The sequence below is a fragment of the Dendrobium catenatum genome, unplaced genomic scaffold (assembly GCF_001605985.2).
Source record: "Dendrobium catenatum unplaced genomic scaffold, ASM160598v2 fragScaff_scaffold_992, whole genome shotgun sequence".
Taxonomy (NCBI): Eukaryota; Viridiplantae; Streptophyta; class Magnoliopsida; order Asparagales; family Orchidaceae; genus Dendrobium; species Dendrobium catenatum.
In genome coordinates, this window is record NW_021319454.1 from 87,427 (window position 1) to 112,336 (window position 24,910).

Below are 24,910 nucleotides of genomic sequence, written 5' to 3' on the forward strand. Positions count from 1 at the left end.
ACTTATACTTAACAGGTTATGCTTTAAGCCTTCTACTAATAACACATTCTCAATATAAAATTTATTAAGATTTCCAATCATACCTGATCCAACCACCTTCCTTGTGGTGTTATCTCCAAGTATAACCTTGCCTCCACTCCTGGCTTCCAGCGATATGAATTGTGCAGTATCTCCAATTATATGCTTTGAACATCCGTTGTCTAGATACCATATGCTCTTACGAGATCTTGTGTGAGAGCGACCTTACAAAATTATCAAACGTTAGACCTGGGAATCCAAATAAGTTTGGGTTCTCCTTTTGGCATGTATGATATGTCTAGGTTTATGCATCTTATGTCTCTACACAAAATAAGTTTTCATCTTCAAAGTATAAGTGTGAGCTATATGTCCATACAATCCACAATTATTATATTTGACTTTTGGAAATGGATTCCTAAGTCTTCTACTATTCATCTATCTATTTAGGGATTGCATAAATTTAGGATATATAATAGGATTAGTAAAATCTTCAAGTTTAGGGGGTATCATATTATCCTCGAGAGCTTTTATCATTAATTTGTAAAATGAATTCATATCTTTCAAAATTTGATTTGTATAATTTGATCTATAAATTTTTCTCTTCAATTCAACCTTGAAATTTTTAAAATCTTTTTCAAGTTCAGCATAGGATGATTTTAAATTTTCATATTTTTTATTCAAGTGATCAAACTCATCAAGTAATTTCATGTGGTTATCATCAATTAAAACATGATCTTTCCTAAGGATTTCATGTTCCTTTTGTAATTCTTCAAACTCTAAACTTAGACTAGCATGCATTTTCTTCATTTTTCTATATGCATCATGCATGTGTTCAGAAACTTCAAAAAGTTCATCATAGGTTAAGTCACATACCTATTCTTGATCTAACTAATCAAGACTATCAATCATTAAGCACAAATTAATGACTTCCTCTTCTTTTCAGTCTCTAATGAATCTGAAGCTGATTCCGCCTAGAAAGCTCTTTGAAACTTCTTCTTGCCATTCTTTACAATTGATTTCTCCTCTACCTTCTCCTTACTAGGTGTGGCTTTGAGTTTTGAGCATTCAGTCTTGATATGACCAAGTTTCCTGCACTCATAAAAAATCACATCATTTGAAACATTATCATTTCTATTAAATTTACCTTTATTTCAATGCTAGCGTCTCTTATGCTTCCTCTTCAGAAAGCTTCTGAATTGTCTAGTCATCAATGCGATGTCTTCTTCATCTTCAGGCTGTGAGTGTTCACTCTCAGACTCTTCCACATTTAGTTCTATGTTCTTCTCCCTTCGTGGTTCACCTGCACCAATCTTTCTTTGGCTAACTCCTTGCTCGTAAGCAATTAGCAAACCAAGAAGATTGTCAATAGTGTAAATGTTTAGATCTTTAGACTCTGTAATTACAGTAATTTTAGCATCATAAGTAGTAGACAAACAAAGAATAATCTTATTAACCATTTCAACATTCATTAGTTCCCTACCCAACGCATGCAAATAGATGACTATTTGTGTGAATCTTGTATACATATCAGAAATGGATTCATTTAGTTTCATGCGAAACAATTCATAATCATGCAACAAGATATTAAGTCTAGATTGATTAATCTCATTAGTCCCCTCATAAGTTATACAAAGTCTATCCCATATGTCCTTCCCACTTTTGCAAGTGAAAACCCACATGTAGTCTTCTGATTTTAAAGCACAAAAGAAACTATTCAAGCATTTGGCATTTAGTTGTGCTAAGTCACGTTCTTCTATTGTCCAGTCTGAAAAAAGTGTTTCAACTCTAACTTCGTCAACTAGTCTAGTTGGTTTTGTATACCGTTCATGAACTAAGATCCATATACGATAATCAAGAGACTGTAAAAATGTAGACATGCGTGTTTTCCAAAAATCAAAAGGTATATTATCAAACAGTGGAGGTCTAGTGATAGAGTAACCCTCGGGTGTATTTCAGTTTCCAAATGTAGCAATCTACGTTAATAAAAAAGTAGTCTAAACTTATGATTTTGAAACAAAGCTCTGATACCACTTATTGAAACTCGTTCACTATGAATTAGGTTGTTAAACCTAAGCTTATATCCCACGGCTAACCAAGAGGGGGAGTGAATTGGTAATTAAAAAAAATTAACCCTCTTTTTAAATTAGGAAACGAAAATAAAACTTTAGTGAATTTTTCTAGAAAATATTTTTCAACCACAGTTTTAAAAGTAAAAAAAAAATACAAAAATAAAAAGCAACGGAAAAATAAAGACAAGAGGTTTATAGTGGTTCGGCCAAAACCAGACCTACATCCACTCCCCGGAGGCACCCTCCGAGTATTGCACTAATACCACTAGTGACTTTTCTTTTGCACCCACAGCAAGGCGGAGAAGCCTTTACAAACTCTCTTTCCACCACTACCCGGTGCGGTAGAGAACTGTCATCCTTTTACACTATCCCAGTGTTGGCAAAGAATCATCATCCTTTTATACTCTCCCATGTGGGCAGAGAACCCTTCGTCCTTTCATACTCCTAGTGTGGGCAGAGAACCCTTCATCCTTTCACACTCTTCTAGTGTGGGCAGAGAACCCTTCGGCTATTCACACTCTCCTAGTGTGGGCAGAGAACCCTTCGGCTGTTCACACTCTCCTAGTGTGGGCAGAGAACCGTTCGGCTATTCACACTCTCCAAGTGTTGGTAGAGAACCGTTCGGCTATTCTCACTCTCCAAGTGTCGGTAAAAAAACAGATCTCCTTGACAGATCTTCTTCACAAGAAATCTAGAAGGAAGAAAGAAAAGAGTGAAGTAAACACAAATTAAAAATAAATATTCTTACCTTTGAACACCAAGTGAAGCCATAACGCTGTAGAAGTAAGAATCCTCCTTCGAACACTCTCTCCTTGACTCTTCTTTCAATAGGTACGAGGATCAGTAAGCAAAAAGATTAAGTGACAGTTTAGTTTGGACTACTTATAGGAAAGACACAAAAAACCGTCCAAAAACTGCAAATTTTCAAGTCAATACGCATCGGATCGTCCCGTACGATCGTGGATCGTCCTGGACGATTTTACTTAAATGCGTTGGAAATGAACCTAATATATATGGGTACAAAATGACTTCGTACACACACATCGTCCCAAATGAACTAAGTTTGTTCGGTACGAACGGTTATTCCATAGGTCGGTTCCCAAAAACTGCAGAACGTCACTAAAATTTTAAAGTCGGTTCACTTCGTCCTGGGACGAATATGGGTTCGTCCGGACGAAATTTTTCCAGAGAGCAACTCGTCCAGTGACGAATACACTTCGTCCTAGACGAAAAATAATCCAAAGAGCAACTAGTCCTGAAATGAATACACTTCGTTCTGGAAAAAAAAATTTCAGAGATCATTTCATCCTGGGACGAATACACTTCGTCCTGGACAATCAGGATTTAAAAAAAATTTCTTCAACTCCTAATCGTTCCATTGCTCTTACAAGGAGATAACTAACCTGATCATCCCATATGAACTATGTTCGTCCCGTACGATCAGTACAAATTTCTCAAGATCTCCTAAAGTGTGTGTGTGTATTCACTCAATTACAATCACTCCCTCTCAAACTTAATTTAAAGAAAAAAATACAAGTTTTAAATACACAAAGTATCTCATATTGAATTTGATTTGAAGTCTTTGTAGTCGAAGTTTGATTTTCCTGAAATGTTAGTGCACACAAGAGCAAAAATAACTCTTCCAAAAAATGTTAGGAGATAACTATACATAAAATAATAATATTTGAAATCATCAAAACTATACAAGTTGCAAAAATGTAAAACATGCAAATAACAACTCTCTTAATAGTTTATTCCACCGACCGTTCCGACGGATAGTCCGTCATTAAAAAGACGGTGCATAACCATCAGATATGATCCGCCAGAAATGTTATATCGTTGTACTGGCAGACCGACCGGCGGAAGTTCGACAAGAAAGCTGGAGAATAGAAAAAAAAAACTTCCTTTTAAAATTGATTTCCACAAAAAAATACCTACATAAAAAACACATATAAACAACACAATTTACATCAACATAATTTGTATTTATACATCAAATTCAGATAAGGAACATCATCAATTACATAATCAAACATGTCCAAACAATAATTAACTAAACATGTAGACAATAAACAGAAACAAAGATGTTCAAACAACACATATATTAAACTTGATATAAAACATATAGAAACATATGTCCACATCAGTAAAATAGATAAATAACATCTACTCTGATTCAGTTTCTTCCTCAACTGATGCTGTACTCCTCCCATTACTCAGTTGCTCCCTCATCTTTCGCATTTCTTTTAACATTTGAGCTTGTTGTTCATGCATATGCATCTGCTGCTGCTGCTGCATTTGCATCTGCCAATCAGTTTGTGCTTTTTCCTTATCTGTTATAGCTCAGTTGTAAGGGCAACTATCTGTTGGGTATATAAAGAGCCATGTGTACTAGATGAAAAACTGGAGCCACTAGATGTCTGCCCTTCATATGCATAAGCTTGCGAGCCTAACCCGTATACTCTGCCATGCTGCATTCCTCCTACCGCTTGCTGCCAAGTGCGATAGTCAGAATATTCTGTTAGTCCAGCAGAAGAACCTTCACCTACTGAAGCCTGACTTTCTCGAATCCGTGTATACTCCTCCTATGAAAGTCAATAAAAATTTAAGCATTTTATACATAACAACACAAAAATTAAACTTACATACTTACATAAGCTTTTCTCGCTCGCTCGTCAACTCATTGCTGGTCCTCTTGCCGCTTATGGGTATGACTATGCAATTCAACAGGAGTCGATTATCTACCAGCACCTTTTTTGTGAAAAAACATATGTTAGTATTCTAATTAAGGAAAATTATTATATATTTTAAATTATAAGAATCGAAATGTGGTTCATACTCACCATGTTAAGTCCAATACCAATATTTTGGCATGAAGCCTCGATGATATAGATCAACAGTAACGTCATCTAGGCGTAGGTGCACCTAATTTTTATGTTTAGAACATGGACAACGAAATTTTCCATCTAAGATGAAACTAGGTAGTTGACAAGCTGTCTGAATAAAAATATTCACCCCTCTAATGAACTCATCTATTAATGTCTTTCGTCCTTGTGCCAATCGGTTATACATCCAACTTCTTTGAGTTCTGATATCCATAATATAACCTACATATAATTTAGATATATTAGATAAGGTTGTAACATTTTTTGGAACTAATATATCAACATCCGTCTGAGATCTCAGGATGGACATCTCTGTAATCAACAAGCATAATTAGAGATCATAATTTTATATGCATATCACTAGTTAATTCCCACAGATTATGCATATCATGCTTTGTTGCTCATTGTTTTGCGGGGTAGACGTCATAGAAGAAAGGCATGAACCAACATCAACAACAACAACATCAAGCCTTTGTCCCACTACGTGGAGTCGGCTACATGAATCCTTTTTCGCCATTGTGTCCGGTTAAAAGTCAAATTCTCATCTAAATCTAATAAAGAAAGATCTTTTCTAATATTTTCTAACCAAGTATTTTTAGGTCTACCTCTACCTTTCTTAACATAAGCCAAATCTAATACCTCAACTTTCTTAACCGAGTCATCGGAAGGCCTCCATTTAATGTGACCAAACCATCTAAGGTGACTCTCTCTAATCTTATCTTCCACTACAGCTACTCCAACATTTTCAAGTATATGCTCATTTCTTTTATAACAAATGTGCAAGAAAGAAAGTTACTTGCACAGCAAGCGAGCTCCCCTTAAAATGTCGTAACAACCGTTCCAACAAACGAAGTCGAAGAAGTTACCTGTACATAGAAAACGAGCGATAATATGAAAGTTAGGTCGTCGAAGTAGCGAACTCAAATAGAGTAAAAGAGAGGAAGTAACCTGAACACGGTCGAAGGAGCAAGGATTGGAGCGTTCGGTCGAAGAAGCGAGGATTGGAGCGTTCGGTCGAAGGAGCGAAGGAGCGAAGTCGAACAACTAATTGAAGGAACTAAAGAGTGAAGTCGAACACCATCAGAGGTGTAGAACGCAAGGAGCGAAGTCAAACGTCGACCAAGGAGCGAAGTAGAACAACTACAGTAGTCGAACGCAAGGAGCGAAGTCGAATGCCAACCAAGGAGCGAAGTCGAACACCGTCGGAGCAGTCGAACCGTGATGAAGCAGCGAAGGCGTTGGATCGAACGGAGTGAAGTCGAATAGCCAGTGAACAGTGGCCAAGGGGTCGGAGCGAAGTCGAACACCTGCCGTCGTCGGAGCGAAGTCGAAATGGTGGTTGTTGGAACGAAGTCGAATAGCGGCGAAGGGGCTGGAGCGAAAACACAGAAATGAGAAATGAGAAGGCAGCCCTAGAGCTCGCCCTATATATGATATTTACTGGCAGATTTTCGGCAGAGTATCCGACGGTATTTTTACCGGTGTTTAATCCGTCGGTTGTATTTCAACGTGTTTAAGTTGAGCCGACGCAATAACCGCCGGTTCTTACCGGTGGATCCTGTGCCGGTTAATTTATAAAACAGGCACATGACCCGTCAATTATCCACTGGTAACTTTACGGCAGTTAGGCCGCCTGAACGTCTGCCGTAAAACTTCCGTCACACAAGTTTCACCAGTAACATCATCACCATTTCTGGCGATCATAATTCCGCCGGAAAAATCCGGCGGTAATCAGACATTTTCATGTAGTGATGATATCCATGTTCTGTGCCTACTCCAAGAGGGAGTAAAAAAATTCAAGGATCTCTGCTTCACCATGTCAGTGGAAAGATTTTTTAAGGGCTTCTCTACCTTACTGTGGGAGAAAAATGAGAGTAACTTTAGTTTAGTGAATTACTTGGAGAGAGAGAGAGTCTCCAACGAATCGACGTAGGTCAGATTTGACCGAACTACTACAAAATTCAGTGTATTCTTTCTTATTCCTTTCACTGCATTTTATTTATGTACTTTTCTATGATTTATTTTGTGATTGAAAAATCTGATTGTATTATTATTGTGAAATTAGCTTTTTTCGACATCAAGAGTTGTTGTTTTATTTTAAAATATTTAAAAAGATCAAAAAGATTTTCTTTTTGTTTAAGATTTTTTAAAACTACTAATTCACTCGCTTCTCTTGGTTAGCCTCGACTAGTTCTTTAGGGTTTAACACCCCTCACAAACTTTCAGTTTGATGACTATCAACATTTGTGCAGAAGTCGGGCATCAATCAATGGTCGGGCATAATTTCAATGTAAGCTAGTGGCCAGGCAGATGTCCGACGTCTGTCTAAGGCCGGGCAGTAGTCTAGTGACAGCCGGTGGCCGGGCAGAAGTCCGTTGACGGAGGAGCTTGGGGGCAAGAGATATTTCATATTTATCTTTCTTTTTCTTTTTTTCTTCCTACCTTTGTGAAGAATGGGAGTCTATTTATAATTTTTTTGGAGTGGCACGACTAGTAAATAGGGAGAAGATCAAGGGCATGTTGGAGGAGTGTCTTTGATGGATGACCATTATTGATTCCCTTGATTATAGATCATTTATCAAACAATTGAGTATCTTAATGATGTCAGAATTAGGCAACCTTGGGCTTTGTTGGATTCATCTCATTGAGCCGCTCGATTCAACTATAAGCATGTCACATTTGAAAATCATTTGGTCATCCAATTTATGCTTTGGAGCTCCAAACATGTTTCGGGTCCCGATTTGAATCCATTTGGGCTCAAATTGGATAGAATTTGGTATCATTGGGTTCGTCTTTTCGAGATGTTCAGTTCAACTATAAGTTTGTTGAAATCGGAGTTTAGATGTTCCCAAAATTGATTTAAAAAGTTTTTTATTCAACTTTGTATTGAGATTCGTGCCCGATCAAGATAATTTTTTGATGATATATCAAGGGCCTCTTACATTGTAGTAATTATTTTAAAGATTTTACTAATTTCAAGTATGATAAAACATTAGTGACTCTAACGGTCTATGTTTCGATGTAACATCATGCTTTTTCTTATCGCACTATAATCTACTTTATGATCATTGATTAGTTTTTAGTCTTTTTTTATTTTATTTTTTTTAATTTTAGGGTTAAGAAGATTTGAGTTTATATCTGGGGAATATTTTGTGTTAAATCATGATAATGTATCTTCTATGTCTATGATTATTTCATGATGTATGATCACTTGTAGGTTAATCATAATGATATGTCTTGTATAACTTGTAATCTATTTATGCATTTTGATTATCAAATAATGTTTCACTTCAACTTATGTTACTTATATTATATCTTTAATATTTGAGGTTAATCTTTTCGTATATTCGTCTCATTTGTATAGCTTCAAGTCCTGATGGAAGAAAATAGAATATTACAATTACCATTCTAATTTATTCTTACGACTACAGATAAAAAGTTAGCTACCCAAATATTACTATTACGAGTGTTTACTTTTTAAATTATTGAAATTATTTATATTTTATAATTCATGATACAATTCTATTTATTTAGGGTTTATAAAATATTTATATATAATTACATCATTATTATATAATTTGCATTATATATAAATAATTTAATATTTATTATATTATTTGATTCAATGTCCGATTCAAGCTGAATTGACTATTGAATCGTAAATCTCTGGTTTCATATCATATCCAATTTTCAATACCTTGACAATTACATGTCTAACTTCGTTTCATTTAGAAATCACTCATATTAGGCGATTACTAAAACTTGTGTACCTACTCTCAATTCCTGTGGTTGCTGCCCACCGCCGGTTGTTGCAAACACGTGTCACCTCACACCAACACATCCATATTTTAATACATTTAAATGTATTATAATATAAAAAACATATCAATGCATTTAATTTGCATCGAACTAAATAACTATTGTATTTTTAAAGTACATTTATTTTGAAAACATCCTAGATCTGATTCTTTTGATTATCACATGCAACGATGACAGAGATGGAGGGTCGATATGGCTCCGTACCATTTCAGTGACTGCTGGACTGAATGGAGACCAAACGAGAACTTTCCTGTCATTGCTTCCAGTGTAAATTTCCTACATAACGGTAAAAAAAAAAAAAAAAAGAATAGTATTGTAACGAATCTGTTACAATATCCTAAGCAAATGCAGGTAGACTCTGAATACCTGATCATGATAATTAAAATAGCAGCAGTTTACTGATTCATAATGGCCACGTAATGTCTGAAATGTAACACCCGACCAAACATGATATGCCTACGAGATCAAACAAAAAAATAATACAAGTAATCAGACAGTTCCGGTAATGATTTTTCAGAAAGATCAAAAATAAATTTTGGTCAGTATAAGGAACCTTGACAGAACTCATGCATGGAACAAACACAAGAGATGAGTCATGTGATATGGCCAATTGTAATGGTTTGCTTGTCTGGAGTCTCATAGCTTCAAAATTCACTAATGTATTGCATCCAGATTCGACATCCCATAACCGCAGCCGTGAATCAGAACCTGATATTTAGTACAGAAATATTTAACCTCTACAGTGAAAAATCAGGAGTCCAAGATGGTTATCACATGCATATATAAAAATGTATAATATTCAGATACACATTATTTATCAAAATATTTTGGCAATTAGTTTGTCTGGTGAAGATACAAATCTAAAAAATTAAAAAGGTAAAGTTACTTTAGAGTGAATACAGGCAAAACATACATATAAAACTTGGATAATTGCATCTGGATGAGGTTGGACGACAGTCCAACAATAGTTAGATCACCTCAATTATGAACATACGTAATAAAATTATCTTTTTTGCAATGGAAACGTAAGATGGCATCCACCACTCTCTAAGACCATATTTGGCATAGTGTGGCAACCTTCCCATGCATATGGATAATAGTAGCTTATACACTAAATTCTTTATGAAGAATTCAACATCAAACTGTGCATAATGGTTTTCATTATTCAAGTTTTTTTTTTTTTTTTTTAACTAGCTATTTTGCAAAACTTCCAAGCATTTATACCTCTCACATGATCATTAGCATAACATTAACTGAATGAATTCCACTTATTAATTTAACAGTTGGATAATGCAACGCATCTGCTCCAAGCTTAACCTCCTTTTTTACATCAATTGGAGCAGCAAGCATAATGGCTGGACGTAGCAACTTTCATTCATGCTAGTAATCAAATAACCTTTGCCTTTGTCTTGATCAAACTTGGTTACACCAGATGTTCAAAGTAACACTAAAAAAGTTGGAATAAGCTGTGATGATGTGGGCTCCGAAAATTCAGCATCGGCCTCCACCCGCTTTTTGTTTGCTTTTATCTTTGGCGAGGGAGTTTTAACGGAATAAGTTCCGGGGTAACTTTTGGAAGGCAGATGGGTTTGTAGATAAGACACTTCCCAGAGATTTCGCCCTCATTTTGCGAGGACTTTATGATCTGAGTTCAGGTTTCCTATAGGCGCAAGCCCCTATAGTTAATTACCACTCTTGATAACGAGAGAGAACTTTCGATTAAGGCTAGCCGTCAATCAGATACGTAGAAATACGTGTTATCTAGAATATAGTAGCAGCAATGGATATATAGAAAATTGTTGGAAAATTGGGGAGTTTGAAGATTTAATATTTAAAATTGGAAATTTCACTACCTTGCACTTAAAGTGGATGGTGGGGGAATGAATGATGGACCCGATCAAGATCACATGGTTCCGTCGTCCCGGGCCATCGTGCTCCCTGGTCTACTTAGTCAGAGGTGGTAGTCTACCCAGCCTAACAGAAGGATCCTTGTCGGCAGCCATGGGTTGCTTCGTCCAAGGGGATCTTGTAGACCTGGGATGGGTATTTGTCTGAGGGGACAAAATTTGAATCCACCTTAGCTAACAGAGGGATTTATGCCCTATATATTATATCCCATCGATTCATATCTAAGGGATTTGATGCCAATAAGGAGCGTATCGGTTCTGGTCATAACCGATATTTCATGGTGCCATTTGGCGGCAAAACCACTCGGTTCATAGGGCCCCAGGTCATAACCGTTTATCCTGCGGTGCCATTTGGCGGCAAAATCGCTGGTCAGAGGACACGTACCACGTCCTTATTGGCAGGAGATTGTTTGAGAATGGATCCTAGTGATATTTTCGACTAGGCATTTGCTCTATGTGAGCTTAAGTAAATTTCATTTGTCCACCTCGACAAACTATTGCGGAGGGTGAATGAAGTTTGCTTTAAGTGTTTGATAGTTGGATTTCAATTTTAAATATTTTTGGATTTGGAATTTTTTGAATTTTGAGATTTTGTGGATATCGTTTTGAAGTAATTGAAATGAATTTTTGGAGGCATTTGAAAATATTTGGAATGGACCCCTCCGGTTGAGATTTACATTCAACACGGCCATCATCGGAGTGCTTGGGTTCATTTCCATTTTAAGTTTGATCCTTGTCGACCCTATCAATTTACCGATAGGGGATCGGGTCTCGTAGGCTTTATGCCCTTTATTAGTGAATTCTCTCGATTATAAACCTTGAAGGCTTAATATGAATGTATTTAAACAAATACATCGGTCGTCACAACCGTGTATTTGTTCGAAGGTTCGAACCCTGTCGACTCCTATTAATCGCATAGAAGGATCAGGCTTGAACTTGAATTCACTTATTGACCCACATGGCATCCCTAGACGTTACGTGTGTACCAATTACACGCTCGTCGGGGCCCATGCGGGTGTTTGGGGGGCAATTTGTAATTATACAATGTCTACTCCTTTTATCTGTTTAGGATGACCGGGTTCGAATTTAATAACCCGCGCAGCATCTCTAGACGTCACGTGTGTACCAATAATACGCTCGTCGAGGCCATGCGGGTGTTTAATTATATTTATCCCTTTGTGTACCTATGTGTATACAAACTATAGTGTACGTGTGGGGGTATTCTGAAAATATTTGTAAACGCCTTCTGCCCGCTTGTGTGAATGTTGTGGATCCGATGGCATTGCGTAGCAGCTTTTGAATTGAGTTGTTTGCTGCTTCGTACAGGTAGACTGTCGTGCACCACTTATATGGTTCATGCAGGTAGATTGTCTGCTTGTGTGAATGTTGCGGATCCGGTGGCGATGCGTAGCAGCTTCAGAATTGAGTTGTTTGCTACTTCGTACAGGTAGACTATCATGCACCACTTACATGATTCATGCAGGTAGATTGTAGTGCACTAACTAATCTCCTGCTTTTGTGTTGTAGGATCTTGCACTTGTCATATCCTTCATGCATTTTATCGTGGTCTTTGAACTTTTTAGTACATCTGCTACTGTTTTTGGTGTTATATAAGGGCTCTTGCATTTATCACAGTTCTTCTATATTTTTCTGTAAATAGTGTATTGCGTATATGAAGAGTCTTTTATAATGATTTGAAGGAGTTTGCATTTGTTATATTTCTCACCATCCATTTCTTCATATGTGTTGGTTGTTGTCATTTGAGGGAGTTTAGTGTATTTGTTTACACTTGAGTGACATCAGTTGTGTATGAGTCTTTGTGTTCTATCCATGAACACACTAATACACTATTGTAATCAAGTTGTTTGCCCTCGATGTTTGCAAGCATGCTGCATTTATTGTGTATAACAAATAGCAAATCACTATGCCCACTATATTCCTTGAAGGCTCATGACATGAATAACAACATTATCATTATTTCTACTTAACATCAGCATCTGGATCGGCATAGTCATTGTGGACGGATTGTATCATTCATTGGGGGGATTCTTTCGTTAAATGCTATCCAACTTCTTTGAATGAACTTGTGGATCCACTGACAAGGAAATTAAACCACACATTAAAGATCTTTTATAACAACATCCCTTTAAGAATAGTTCATGATCTACATGATAATTTGTTTATTGATAATTGCTTGCAATCGTTCGAATGCTTCAATTTGATTGAATTCCATTCATATACATTGAATATTTATCATCCCTGAGTTTCATGCGGTCTTTTGATTCAAGTCAAGTTCAAATCAACTTCTTTGTGGTTCAAATGTCTACAAATTTGGTTGCAAATTCAAGTCTAAGTCCCCAGCTGTCCATGTGTGTTCAATTTTGAGTTCAATTCGAGTTCACTTGTTGTCCAAATTGTAAGTTCACTTGAGTTCAAATCAAGTCCTTTGCATGAGTTCAAGTTCCAATGTCATTTCTTTGACGTTCATTTGATTAAGTTTGATTTTAAGCTTGATTTTATCTCAAATTGTGCCCAAGTTAAGTTCATTTGATGTCCAAATAAAATCCACTGTTTGTTCTAAGTCCTTTTTGGATAAATTTCAGCAGCCTCCCGACATCTCCCCTGTTTAGGGGAAAAACCAAGAGACCGCCTACCCGCCACGTCAATAAAGATGTGCATGGTTGGTGTTTGTGAGACACCGTGGCCATGATTTTTTTTTGTCATCCACCACGCCAATAAAGGCATGCATGGGTCTTTGACGGTAACGGTTTAAAAAGACAGTTTGCTTTCCCCATGCTCGGGGGTACTTATGACTTACCCCGCCTCGCAGTAGGTGCCGCACCGGGGTCCCATCCCACCGAGCGTAATAAAGGCGTGCATAGACAGTTTTCAGGTCCGCCATGAACATTGAAGTAGGGTTTTGAGTTTTGGAGAGTTCATACCTTCGCGGGGTTGTTGGCGACGTCGGCACGTAGATTGAGGCATGAGGAGCGTTCTTGCATTTGCATTTCCTTTCTTCTTTTTAATTATAATTAATTATATAGATTAATAAATAATTACAATTAATTATAATTAATAAAAATCATAATTAATTATAATAAAATAATGACTAATTTAAATTAAAATAATTAATTATAATTAGTTTTAAGTAATTATAGTTAATTATTAGCAATGTAATTAACTATAATTATAATAAGAAACTAATTATAATTTATTTTAATTTAAAACAAATCATTATTAATAATAATTAAAAATAATTAGAATACTTAATTATAATTAATTAGATGTAATTAAATAATAATTATAATAATCAATTATAATTAAAAAAATAATTTTTAATAAAAAAGACATGACTTGTACAGGATTTAACTCTCTCAAACAACTTGACCGAAGAAGCACACGAATAGGAAATAGTCACCTTCACAGCAAAACTCCAGTCACTACTTCCAATTGGAGAGGACGGACAAGCATCAGGCAAGGTTAAAAGCTTTGTGTGAAGTCGAGAGGGAGAGGTGATGGCTTAGGGTTTGGCTACAGGTGCTAGGTCGGCGGGACAGAGGAAGAAGGATGGGGCTTCGAGAGTTCTGGTCGGAGGTTCTGTCACAAGAGCAGGAGGAGGTCGGGCGTGAGTTTTTTCGGTCGGAGATGAGAGAGGAGGCGGGGTCAGCCTTCGGTTACAGGTAGGGTAGAGAAAAGTTCTTCCTCTCTCTTTCTCTCTCTCTCGACAAAGGTAGAGGCTAACAGGTTGAGGGTTAGGATCGGAGGTTGCGACTGGATGAGAATCGGGTAGAGCAGCGGGATGGAGGTGAGGTTCAGGAAGAGGAGGTGGGAGATCGACAGTGGCTTGAAGTCAAGAGCGGGAGAATGATTTGGTCGTGTGTGGGGAACCTCTAGTAACGAGAGCTTTGCTCTTGTTTTATAGATGTGAAAGGAAGAAGATCGAGGCGGGCTTCGAGCAGAGATCGTGGGATGCGACTCAAATAGCGTCGAACAAGTACAAAATCACTGTAGCAAGCGGCGGAGGTAATTTCTTGTTAAGCCCCCTTTTTTTGCTGTATAACTGAGGTCAACAGAAGAGTTTTGATCATATCAATCATTATCATATTAGCTTTTCGCTAATTCTTCAACTCATATTGAATTCTCATTATCCAACTATCCACACTGTGACGTGATAACTTTATTTTGCACAAATCATGAAGCAAAACTTTCCGTTCTGCTACCTTTGGTGAACCCCTTTGGCTTGTAATCCTTCTACATGTTTTAGAAGATGCATCTTCAATAATTTATTGTACATATTCAATCCGCTTATCTTTCTTTCACAATCATATTTTCAATAGATACTGCTCTCATCACTCGAATACAATCATTTCTCATGTTATATTTTCTAATTTTATCATTTACCCATCTTAACATTCTCATTTCCAACTCATCAACTTGATTATGACTAAATTTTTCATCACACCAACCAATCCAAAAGTACTTGCTCTATACATGAAGGATATACATATCAATTAATGCTTTCTTGTCAATGTTCTTTGACAACAAAAGTAATAGGTATTGAATAAGTAATAAAGAATAAGCAAGATTTTTCTCTTAGCAGATATTAAGATAATTCAACATGCAAACGCACTTAATCTGACTTATGAATGTGGTATCTAAGGAACATTTGGGCTAGTTTCCCCAGGAAATCGGCTTTTTGGACGCACAAAAGAGGGAAAGCAGCCTGCTTGTATTCCAAAAAGAATCTTTGCAAAGGGAAAACAAGCGAGTTGCCAGGTCATTTGCAAAAAAACTAAACCAAAGATTATGCTAATCTGTGCTAAATGTTCATCATAGTTGGGGAAAAAAGGATAACTGGTTCTAATATTTTTCAGCACATTATGCAAATCATCAAAAATATACAATTTATAAATAGTGTAATACTCGAAATGCTCCAAATAAAAGTAAGCACAAACTTTTGAATTTTAAGCATTTCATCTATATGAATAACTAATTATTACCTCCATTACAGAAAAAAATGTTGTTATTCATCTTTTACAGAAATTTATTATTCTATTTCAGCATGTGCCATTTCATTATATTATTATTATTCTTGTACCAACAGCATTTAGCTTTGCATGCATTGGACTGATTAAGAATGTGGGAAATCAACGGCTAGGTGGAATTTTGAGAGGAATTAGTGGAGTAGAATATAATAGTTTTAGCGGAATTTTCTTTCTATGCATAAGGAATTAAATTTTCTCTTATTCCTTTCACGTTGCTCCCTGGCATACGGAGCAGTGTGTCTGCCCAGAGTGTTGGCCGTGGAAGAACGAGGGGCTGAAGGAAACGGGCATCGGTGTCTAGGAACTGTGGCTTGAAGCGTTGATTTCTCATTACTCAGGTAATGAAAAATATTTATACATGTTCTCAAATCTAAAATCTGAAAGAAAACGGTGGTTATATTTCTGAAATGTTATTTTGTTGAATAGTGTGTGCAGAATTCTGGATTGTGAAAAATCCGTGTGGAAAATCAATAGGGAGAAGGGTTGAAAATAACTGGTAGGTGAACTAAAAGCTGTTCTGAATATTGATGTATTAACTGAATTCAACAATTTGGAATTCAGAAGGATTTCTAAACTTCATAGTTGCTGAAATCAGATTAGACTTCAGTGGTCGTTGCCGAATTCAGTAAGGAAAGAAGGGTGAATAGAAAAAAAGGTAAGGGAAGGCGATAAAGAAGGAAATTTTCTAAGAAATAAAAGGTCACGAGTGAATGAGGAACATAATTGAGGTAAATTGGTAAGATATTCATATTATTTATTTCTTTATTTATTAGCATGCGTAAATAAAAAAATGTATGACAACTTTTCTAGCTTCTAATCACCAAGTTTTAACTGGACGTTCAAATTGAAGCAACGATTTTGACGGAGCATTGGAGGTCGGAAGTTCTCCGTCGGTCAAGTGCGGCCGACGGAGGGCCTAGGTGGAGCTCTTTTTCTGATTCCAGGGTTGATTTGATTCTGGATGTAGGTGTTTTTGGTAGACCAAATTGTTTGAATCGGCATTTGGTTGACCTTTGGCATTCCACTACAGGAAAACAGCTCATTTCCGACAGAATTTCCGGCGGATTTTCTGACGGATTTCCGACGGAAAATTGTTAAAGAATTTTCGACATATTTTTTGGATGGTTTTCTGGCGGATTTTTTTCGAAAGACTTTCCGGCGGAATGTCCTGCGGATTACCGACGAAAATTAAAAAAATTAAGTTATAATTTAATATCTTATTGTCAAATTAAATATTTTATATTTTAAAAAATAACTTAAATTTTTATTGCCTCAGGTTACCTGACGTAGAGATACATCAGGTAGCCTATAATATATCGCCACGTACCCTTACTCTTTACCGCGCGGCCCGACGACCTAACCCAGAACGAATATTGCTGTATTGAACATATATCGCCAAAGAACTCGGTATTGCTCGGTATTGAACTCGGTATTGCTCGGTATCGCTCGGTATTGAACTCGGTGTTGAACTCGGTATTGAGCTCGGTATTGTTCGGTATTGAACTCGGTATTGCTCGGTATTGAGCTCGGTATTGAACTCGGTATTGCTCGGTATTGCTCAGTATTGAGCTCGGTATTGAGCTCGGTATTGCTCGGTATTGAACTCGGTATTGCTCGGTATTGCTCGGTATTGAGCTCGGTATTGCTCATTTTTGCTCGGTATTGCTCGGTATTGCTTTTCACATAATAGTATTTTCCATTTTTGTCGAGTAAAATCGACCAATACCTAGCAATACCGAGCTACGCAAACTCCCGGGTCCTTTTCGGGTTGGGTCGTCGGGCCGCGCGGTAAAGAGTAAGAGCACGTGGCGATATATTATAGGCTACCTGATGTATCTCTACGTTAGATAACCTGAGGCAATAAAAATTCCCGACTGAGGGCCTAGGTGGAGCTCTTTTTCTGATTCCAGGGTTGATTTGATTCTGGATGTAGGTGTTTTTGCTAGACCAAATTGTTTGAATCGACATTTGGTTGACCTTCGGCATTCCACTACAGGAAAACAGCTCATTTCCGACAGAATTTCCGGCAGAAAAAAATTCGTCACAAATTCCGGCGGATTTTTCAACGGATTTCCAACGGAAAATTTTTAAAGAATTTCCGACATATTTTTTGACTGGTTTTCCGGCGGATTTTTTCGAAAGACTTTCCGGCGGAATGTCCGGCGGATTACCGACGAAAATTAAAAAAATTAAGTTATAATTTAATACCTTATTGTCAAATTAAATATTTTATATTTTAAAAAATTACTTAAATTATAGAATTTAATAACTTAAATTATAATAAAATAAAATAAATTAGCATTTAATAATTTAATAAAAGTTCGCGGGGCTGGTTCTGGCTGCTGGGCTGGGCCGGAGGGGGTTCTGGCTGGGCTGTGCCAGAGCGGGAGCTCCAGGCGGTCTGAGCCGGAGCGGGTTCTGGCTAGGCTGGCCTGTACCGGAGCAGGTGTTTTTTTTTTTAATTTTTCTTGACATTTCGGCGAAAAAATTCCGCCGAAAATATTTTTCCTGCGGAAAGTCCGCCAGAAATGTTTCTGGCGTATTATTTTGCGCCGGAAGGCCTTTTACGATGCGCATCAAACCGGCGGAAATATTTCCGCCGGAAATGTTAATTTCCGACGGATTTTGGCCAATTTTCCGGCGAAAATGTCTGCCGAAAATGACGTTTTTCCTGTAGTGTTCAAAGGTTCTACGTCGGCCTGTAATGGCTGTTAGATTTTCTTGGAATGGTTTTTCAATCCTGTTCAGATCTGATTTGTTTTGGGATGAATGTGATTTTGCTTTTGCGGAATTTCTGAGGTTGTTTTGGATGGAGATTATCTTGGCGAAGGTTCTCTATAGGCTTGGTGTTTCTATCGGTTGTTCTTGGTTTGATTTTTCCTCTGGGGTAATTTCTTATCCCTTCTTGTGTGGTTTTCGGTTGTTCTGGATTTGGAACAAACATGATTATTTTGGAATCCTTTATTGCGGAGTTGAGCAGACCACCGTTTTGATGATGTTGGTCCATTGGCGCGGTATGCCTGATGAAGGTTTGTGTGGCAGAGGTTTTGGGGATTCGGTTTTTCTGCATTTTCGTCCTAAGTTGTTCTTGGACTGCTTCTTGTTTGGTGGTAGTTATAGGGCTTCTGCTGCAGTGAAGCGGATCATTTACATTGAATTCTGGGCATGCCAACGTGAAGATTCTTAGATGGATCGTGTTGGAAGTTTTAATAGAGTTTTAGTTTTTGGTAGAAGAATTGGTGGTTTGCTTGTCAATCCTTTAGCAATTATTGGTTCTTCTAAGGGAACTTGTTTCAAGGTTGTTGAGAATGCGATTGACAGTATGTCTGCTGAACCTGTTGTTGGCTCGATGATGGTTCAAGGGTATCCGCTGGAGCTGATCGTTAATGCTGCCTCACGGAGTCTTTCTACTGGATTTGATAAGGAAGAGAGTAATTGTCTTCCTAGAGGGTTTTCGGATGGCTTGGAATGGGAGCTTACCCCTTGTGGATGGTACTGCCTTGAAGAGGTTGCTGGTACTAGTTTTGTGAGCGGGAAGTGTTATGTTTTTCGACTGCATTTGTATGGTCTTTTCTTGGAAGATTTTTGGTGTCTTCCTTGTTCAGGTGATGGGATGAAGTGGACTTCTACATTGTCTATGCTTATGGTTGGAGAAGGTGTTTTCTTTCAAGTAATTCGTGGCAGGGTTGTCATGGTTTATGGTGGGCTTTGGATGGCAGATATTGGTTCTTCCATGGGAGCTAGTATTTCAAAGGCTTCGAAGGTTATTGGTTTCTTTTTAGAAATTCACGACTTGTTGGCATTTCTCCTGAAGGATGAAGGGTTTGTGGGTACTAAAGACTTGGAGACTCAGGATGGTTTTTCTAATCTAAAGCTAGAGGGCACTTCTGTGGATTCGTTGGTGGTTGTTAGAGGCTTGTTAGGAGTTCTTCTGAGTTTAGTTGTTGTTATGTGTACTGCTCTTGCAGTTGTTTTTAGTTATTTTGTTTTTCGTGCTGGTTCTTTTTGCCTCTTTGGATTTAAAGTAATGATATATGGGATTCTTACTAGTTCGCATTTTTTATCTTTTGAGAACTCTGGGACGCTAACCAACCTTTTAGGTTGTTTAAATATTTGGTGTCCCCAGCACCCCAATAGGTTTTAAATGGGAATTAGTAGATCACATATCCATTATGATAGACTCAAATGGCTTGTTTTTCTTTTGCTTTCTAGTTTGTAATTGTTTTTCCTTTTATTAATGCTATATGCATCCCTTCAAAAAATAAAAAAATAAAATAAAAATGTATGTTATAGGTGGTGTACAAAAGGAGAAGAAAATAGGAAGACCGAATTTCAAATGAGGTGAGATACACAAACGAAGCTATAGGAATTAGTAAATGCTTTATCTAATTGAAATTCATATTTATTATGGCTATGATAACATATATTTCAGTTTACTTCAATTTATTCTTGTATGGACATGTACAAATATGTTTATTCATAGAGTAATGTCTATAATAGAATATCTCATGAGGGCTAAAAAGAATTTCTATTGAGAAGTGAAATAAGTCATATATGAGGGATATACTTACACAAATAAAGGCGAAAGACCCGACGAGGTAAGCCTACATTCTCAATTTTAAAAGTTGGGAATTTGGACCCAACCTTGAATAAGAGAGCAGCTTTAATTATAAATGTTAGGAATCTAGACCCAACCTTAAATTAGAAAACTGAAAGGGTGCAAAAACTTAGAGTCATCATATAACTTGTATAAAGGCATTAAACAGTAAACATGACAGAAAGTAACGTTATGCATTTCTTATGACCAGTATAGAATTTACATTTGTTTTAAATTAATTATCAAAAAATTGTTATTATTTCTTATACATTATTTGTGTATTTTATTGAGTCATACCTCATTTGTAGTGGTTGTACTATAGAAAAGGGGAAGGAGTTCGTAGAGCAATAAGAGGGGTAACTATTTTTTTTTTTATTTACGTACTTTTTTAGGTGTGCTTAGAGATTCACATGTAAGTTGTACAAAGACTTTTAGGTATGTAACTAAATTTTAAATGTTTAGTAAAGCTCTGTTTAAATTAAGATGTGTATTTTATTTAAGGTATATTATATATGCTTCCTATTATGAAAATGTTGATGTGTTATGTTTAATTGTGTTAGGATAGTTGAATAGACTACTTTTTACTTATCCAATTTTGATATCAGCATTTCAGATTAGGGGTAAGTACGAAGGTATATTCAGATTCTCCTTCTCTGTTATACTCTAATTTGATTATAGATGGGTTAAAATGGATTGTGATAGAAATTGACATCAGAGTGAAATCAAGATAAAATGGAAGCATAATTGGATTTAGAAGAGGAAGTAGGATGAGATATAATGAATTGAATGTATATAGAGCTATAGGTTGAGTCAAGTTTTAGTGGACCTATTCATAACATTCTAGTACAATAGCATAATTACATAACAGACTGATTTAATGCTTTGAAATGATCATGTTTATTAGTATGAGTATTATATATTATGAATTTTTTATATGCATACATATAATTATATCTGAAGAGTTGCTAGAAAGAATGACTGGCTAGTCATCTAGGCCGGATATAGAAACAAGAATGAATAAAAGAAATAAGTTTAAAGAACTTTAAGATATTGTGCAATTGATCTCACAAGTTGTAGATAAAATGACATCTATGAAGAAATCTTCCACTAGCAATGGATCCAGATCTGAAAGTGATAGTGAACTAGAACGACATTTAAAATTGTTTCAAACTTTTAAACTGTCAGCCTTCAAAGGTGGAAGTGAACCAACAGTAGTTGAAAATTAGTTGTTAAAGATAAGAAAGATTCTAGATGGTATGATATGTCATTATGTCCTGAAAATAGAAAAGTACTCTTAGCCATATTTGTTTTAGAAAGAGAGGCAGAAAGTTGGTGGCAAGCACAGCATAGAGAAAAATTTGGACATATGTCTATCACTAGTATACAGTAGGATGATTTTGTGAAGGTTTTCAGAAATTGGTTCATTCATTCTTCAGTCAAATTAGCTCTGCAAGAAAAATTCTTCAATCTGACTCAGGGTTTGAAGACTATTGTGCAATACAAAGTTGAGTTCACTTCTTTGTCCCGTTATGCACTTCATTATGTTAGCTCCCAGGAGGAGAAGTGTCACAGATTTTTGAGAGGCCTTAGGGATCAATTGTGACGAGCATTGACACCTTTCAATATCAGTGAATTTTCGATCCTTGTAGAGAGAGCTAAAAGGATTAAAAATGAGCTGAATTTCTCTAAGCATAGTTAAGATCAACAACAAACAGGAAAAATGAAGATATTTGAAAAGGATGATAGATTCAGAAACAAGAAACCAAAGTTTGATGATAAATAGAAGCAAAGCCATCTTGAAAAACCTTTGTGTAAGCATTATGGGAAGCGGCATTCTAGTCAGTGTTTGGTGGGATCTGGAAAATGTTTCAGATGTGGTGAGTTGGGTCATCGCCAGGTGAACTTCCTTCAAGAGAAAAGAACCAATGTCAGGCCACAAGGAAATCAGGGGTATCAGGAACAAGCACAACACATGAAATATCTGAAAGGCAATCAGACAGGAAAAACTCAGTTTGAAGGAAGACCAATAAGGCAAGGAAAACTATCAGTTCAATTAAAAGGAGAAGCATCAGATATTAAAATTAATCAACCTGTGAAAGCTAGTGTTTTCCATTACTGAGACCAAGGATTCGGAAGAGGTGGTTACAGGTATACTTTTGATTTCTAATAAGTTTGGAAGAATTCTTTTTTATTTTAGTGCATCCAATTTATTTATTTCTGAAGAATTTTGTTTTGAATTATCTGTTGAGATGGCATGTTTTACACCTACCATGTGTTATGATGCCAATGGGGGATAATTTGCCTGCGAATAGAATGCCTTATGAATTTGGATCTTCAATGTCACAAATTTTCAACAGAATTGGTTATAGTGTCTATCATAACTTTTGACATTATATTAGGAATGGATTGGTTATTTAAACGTTTTGCTACAATTGAATGTTGGAAGAAAAGAATAAGTTTTACTTTACCAAATGAAAGGACCTTCTATTTCTCCTATGAAAAGAATGTAACATCTTCTCTTGTGAGTGCAGTGAAGATGGGTAAGTATTTAAGTAGGGGAGAGTTAGTGTTTTTTAGCTAAAGTGGAAGTCTTGAATAAAGATTTTCAAGCAATATAGAGTGTTCCAGTTGTCTTTAAATTTTCAAATGTATTTCCTGAAGAATTACCTAGATTACCATCTGAAAGAGAAGTTGAGTTTGACAGCAATCTACAAATCTCCTTATAGGATAACTCCAAAAGAATTATAAGAATTAAAAACTCAGTTATATGAATTGATGAATAAGGGATATATTAGGGTTAGTCATTCACCTTGAAGTGCACATATACTTTTTGTTAAGAAGAAAGATGGATCTATGAGAATGTGTATTGATTACAGAGAGTCGAATAAAGTGACTATTAAGAATAAATATCCTCTACCCCATACAGATGACTTGTTTGATCAATTAACAAGTGCCACAGTATTTTCCAAAATTGATTTAAGATCAGGATATCATCAAATGATGGTTAAAAAAGCAAATGTCAGTAAGACAGCTTTTAGGACCAGGCATGATCACTTTGAGTTTAGAGTTTGCCTTTTGGGTTGACAAAATCCCCTCTCATTTTTATGGATATGATGAATCGGATTTTCAAAGACTACATAGATAAGCTTGTGATTATTTTAATTGATGACATTCTGATATACTCGAAGATTTGTTAAAGGATTTTTTAAAGGATTTTCATAGATTGCAATATCTTTTGTCTAAACTAATAAGGAAAGAGGTAAAATTCGAATGAACAACTGAATGTAAGAAAAGCTTTCAGGCACTGAAAGAGCATATGACTACAACACCAGTATTGACACTTCCCTCAAGAATAGAAGGATTTCAAACTTATATTGATGCATCTTTGCAAGCCTTGGGATGTGTTCTAATGCATAATAGAAAGTTGATTGCATATTGTGCACTCCGAAAATTCAGCCCCGACCTCCCTCGCTGCTTTTCTTTGGGGGAGTTTTAAAGAATTTAAGTTTCGGGGTAAATTTTGGGAATGTATATAAGATTGTATATAAGACATTACCCAGAGATTTCGGCCTCATTTTGCGATAACTTTATGATCTGAGTTCTGGCTTCCTATAGGCTCAAGCCCCTATAGTTAATTACCACTCCAGATAACGAGAGAGAACTTTTGATTAAGAATAGTTATCGATCAGATACATTTTCGAAATACATGTTATCTGGCATATAATAACAACAATGGACATTTGGAATGATTGGAAGATTTTATATTTAAAATTAGAAATTTCATCATCTATCACTTAAAGTGAATGGTGGGGGAATGGATGATGGACCCAACCAAGATCTCATGGTTTCATCGTATCGGGCCATCATGGTCCCTGGTCTACTTAGTCAGAGGAGGTAATCGACCCAACCTGACAGAAGGATCTTTGTCGGCAGCCATGGGTTACTTTGTCCAAGGATACCTTGTAGACCTGGGGTGGATGTTTGTCTAAGGGGACAAATTTGAATCAATCTTAACTAACAGAGGGCTCATGCCCTATCGATCATATCCTATTGATTCATATCTCAAGGATTTGATGCCACTAAAAAACGTATTAGCTTTGGACATAATCGGTATCTTGTGGTGCCATTTGACAGCAAAACCACTCGATTCAGAGGGCCTAGGGTCATAACAGTTTATCCTATAATGTCATTTGACGATAAAATCGTCGGTCAGATGACACGTACCACGTTCTTACTAGTAGGATATTATTTGAGAATGGATCCTAGTGACATTTTCAACTAGGCATTAGCTCTATGTGAGCTGAATTAAATTTCAATTTGTCCACCCGACAAAATGTTACTTAGGGTGAATGAATTTTGCTTTAAGTGATTTGATAAATTATTTCAATTTTAAATATTTAGAATTTTTGGATTTTTATAGTTTTGGATTTTCATGGGCATTTAGGAGGAATTTAAAATATTTGAAATTGACCCCTTCAGTTGAGATTTGCATTCAACATGACCATTATCAGGGTGACTTTGAGGTCACTTGAAAAATTTTGAATTTTGTAGAAGTTTGAGGGAACTTTGG

General features: G+C 36.4%; 1 protein-coding gene across 2 annotated transcripts in view; it reads right to left on the reverse strand.

The window, feature by feature from the left end:
- Window positions 1–8,684: 8,684 nt before the first annotated feature.
- Window positions 8,685–24,910, reverse strand: part of LOC110113900 (WD repeat-containing protein ATCSA-1) — an 87,578-nt gene continuing 71,352 nt past the window's right edge. The window contains exons 6-8 of one of the 2 annotated variants that reach the window (XM_020846628.2): window positions 9,345–9,499; window positions 9,158–9,247; window positions 8,685–9,041 (exon numbers count right to left, since the gene is read on the reverse strand). In XM_020846628.2, the coding sequence (XP_020702287.1) occupies window positions 9,000–9,041; window positions 9,158–9,247; window positions 9,345–9,499 (287 nt within the window). In that variant the 3' untranslated portion in view covers window positions 8,685–8,999. Of the gene's footprint in view, window positions 9,068–9,157; window positions 9,248–9,344; window positions 9,500–24,910 lie in introns of both variants that reach the window. The other variant, XM_020846619.2, reaches the window with a different exon arrangement.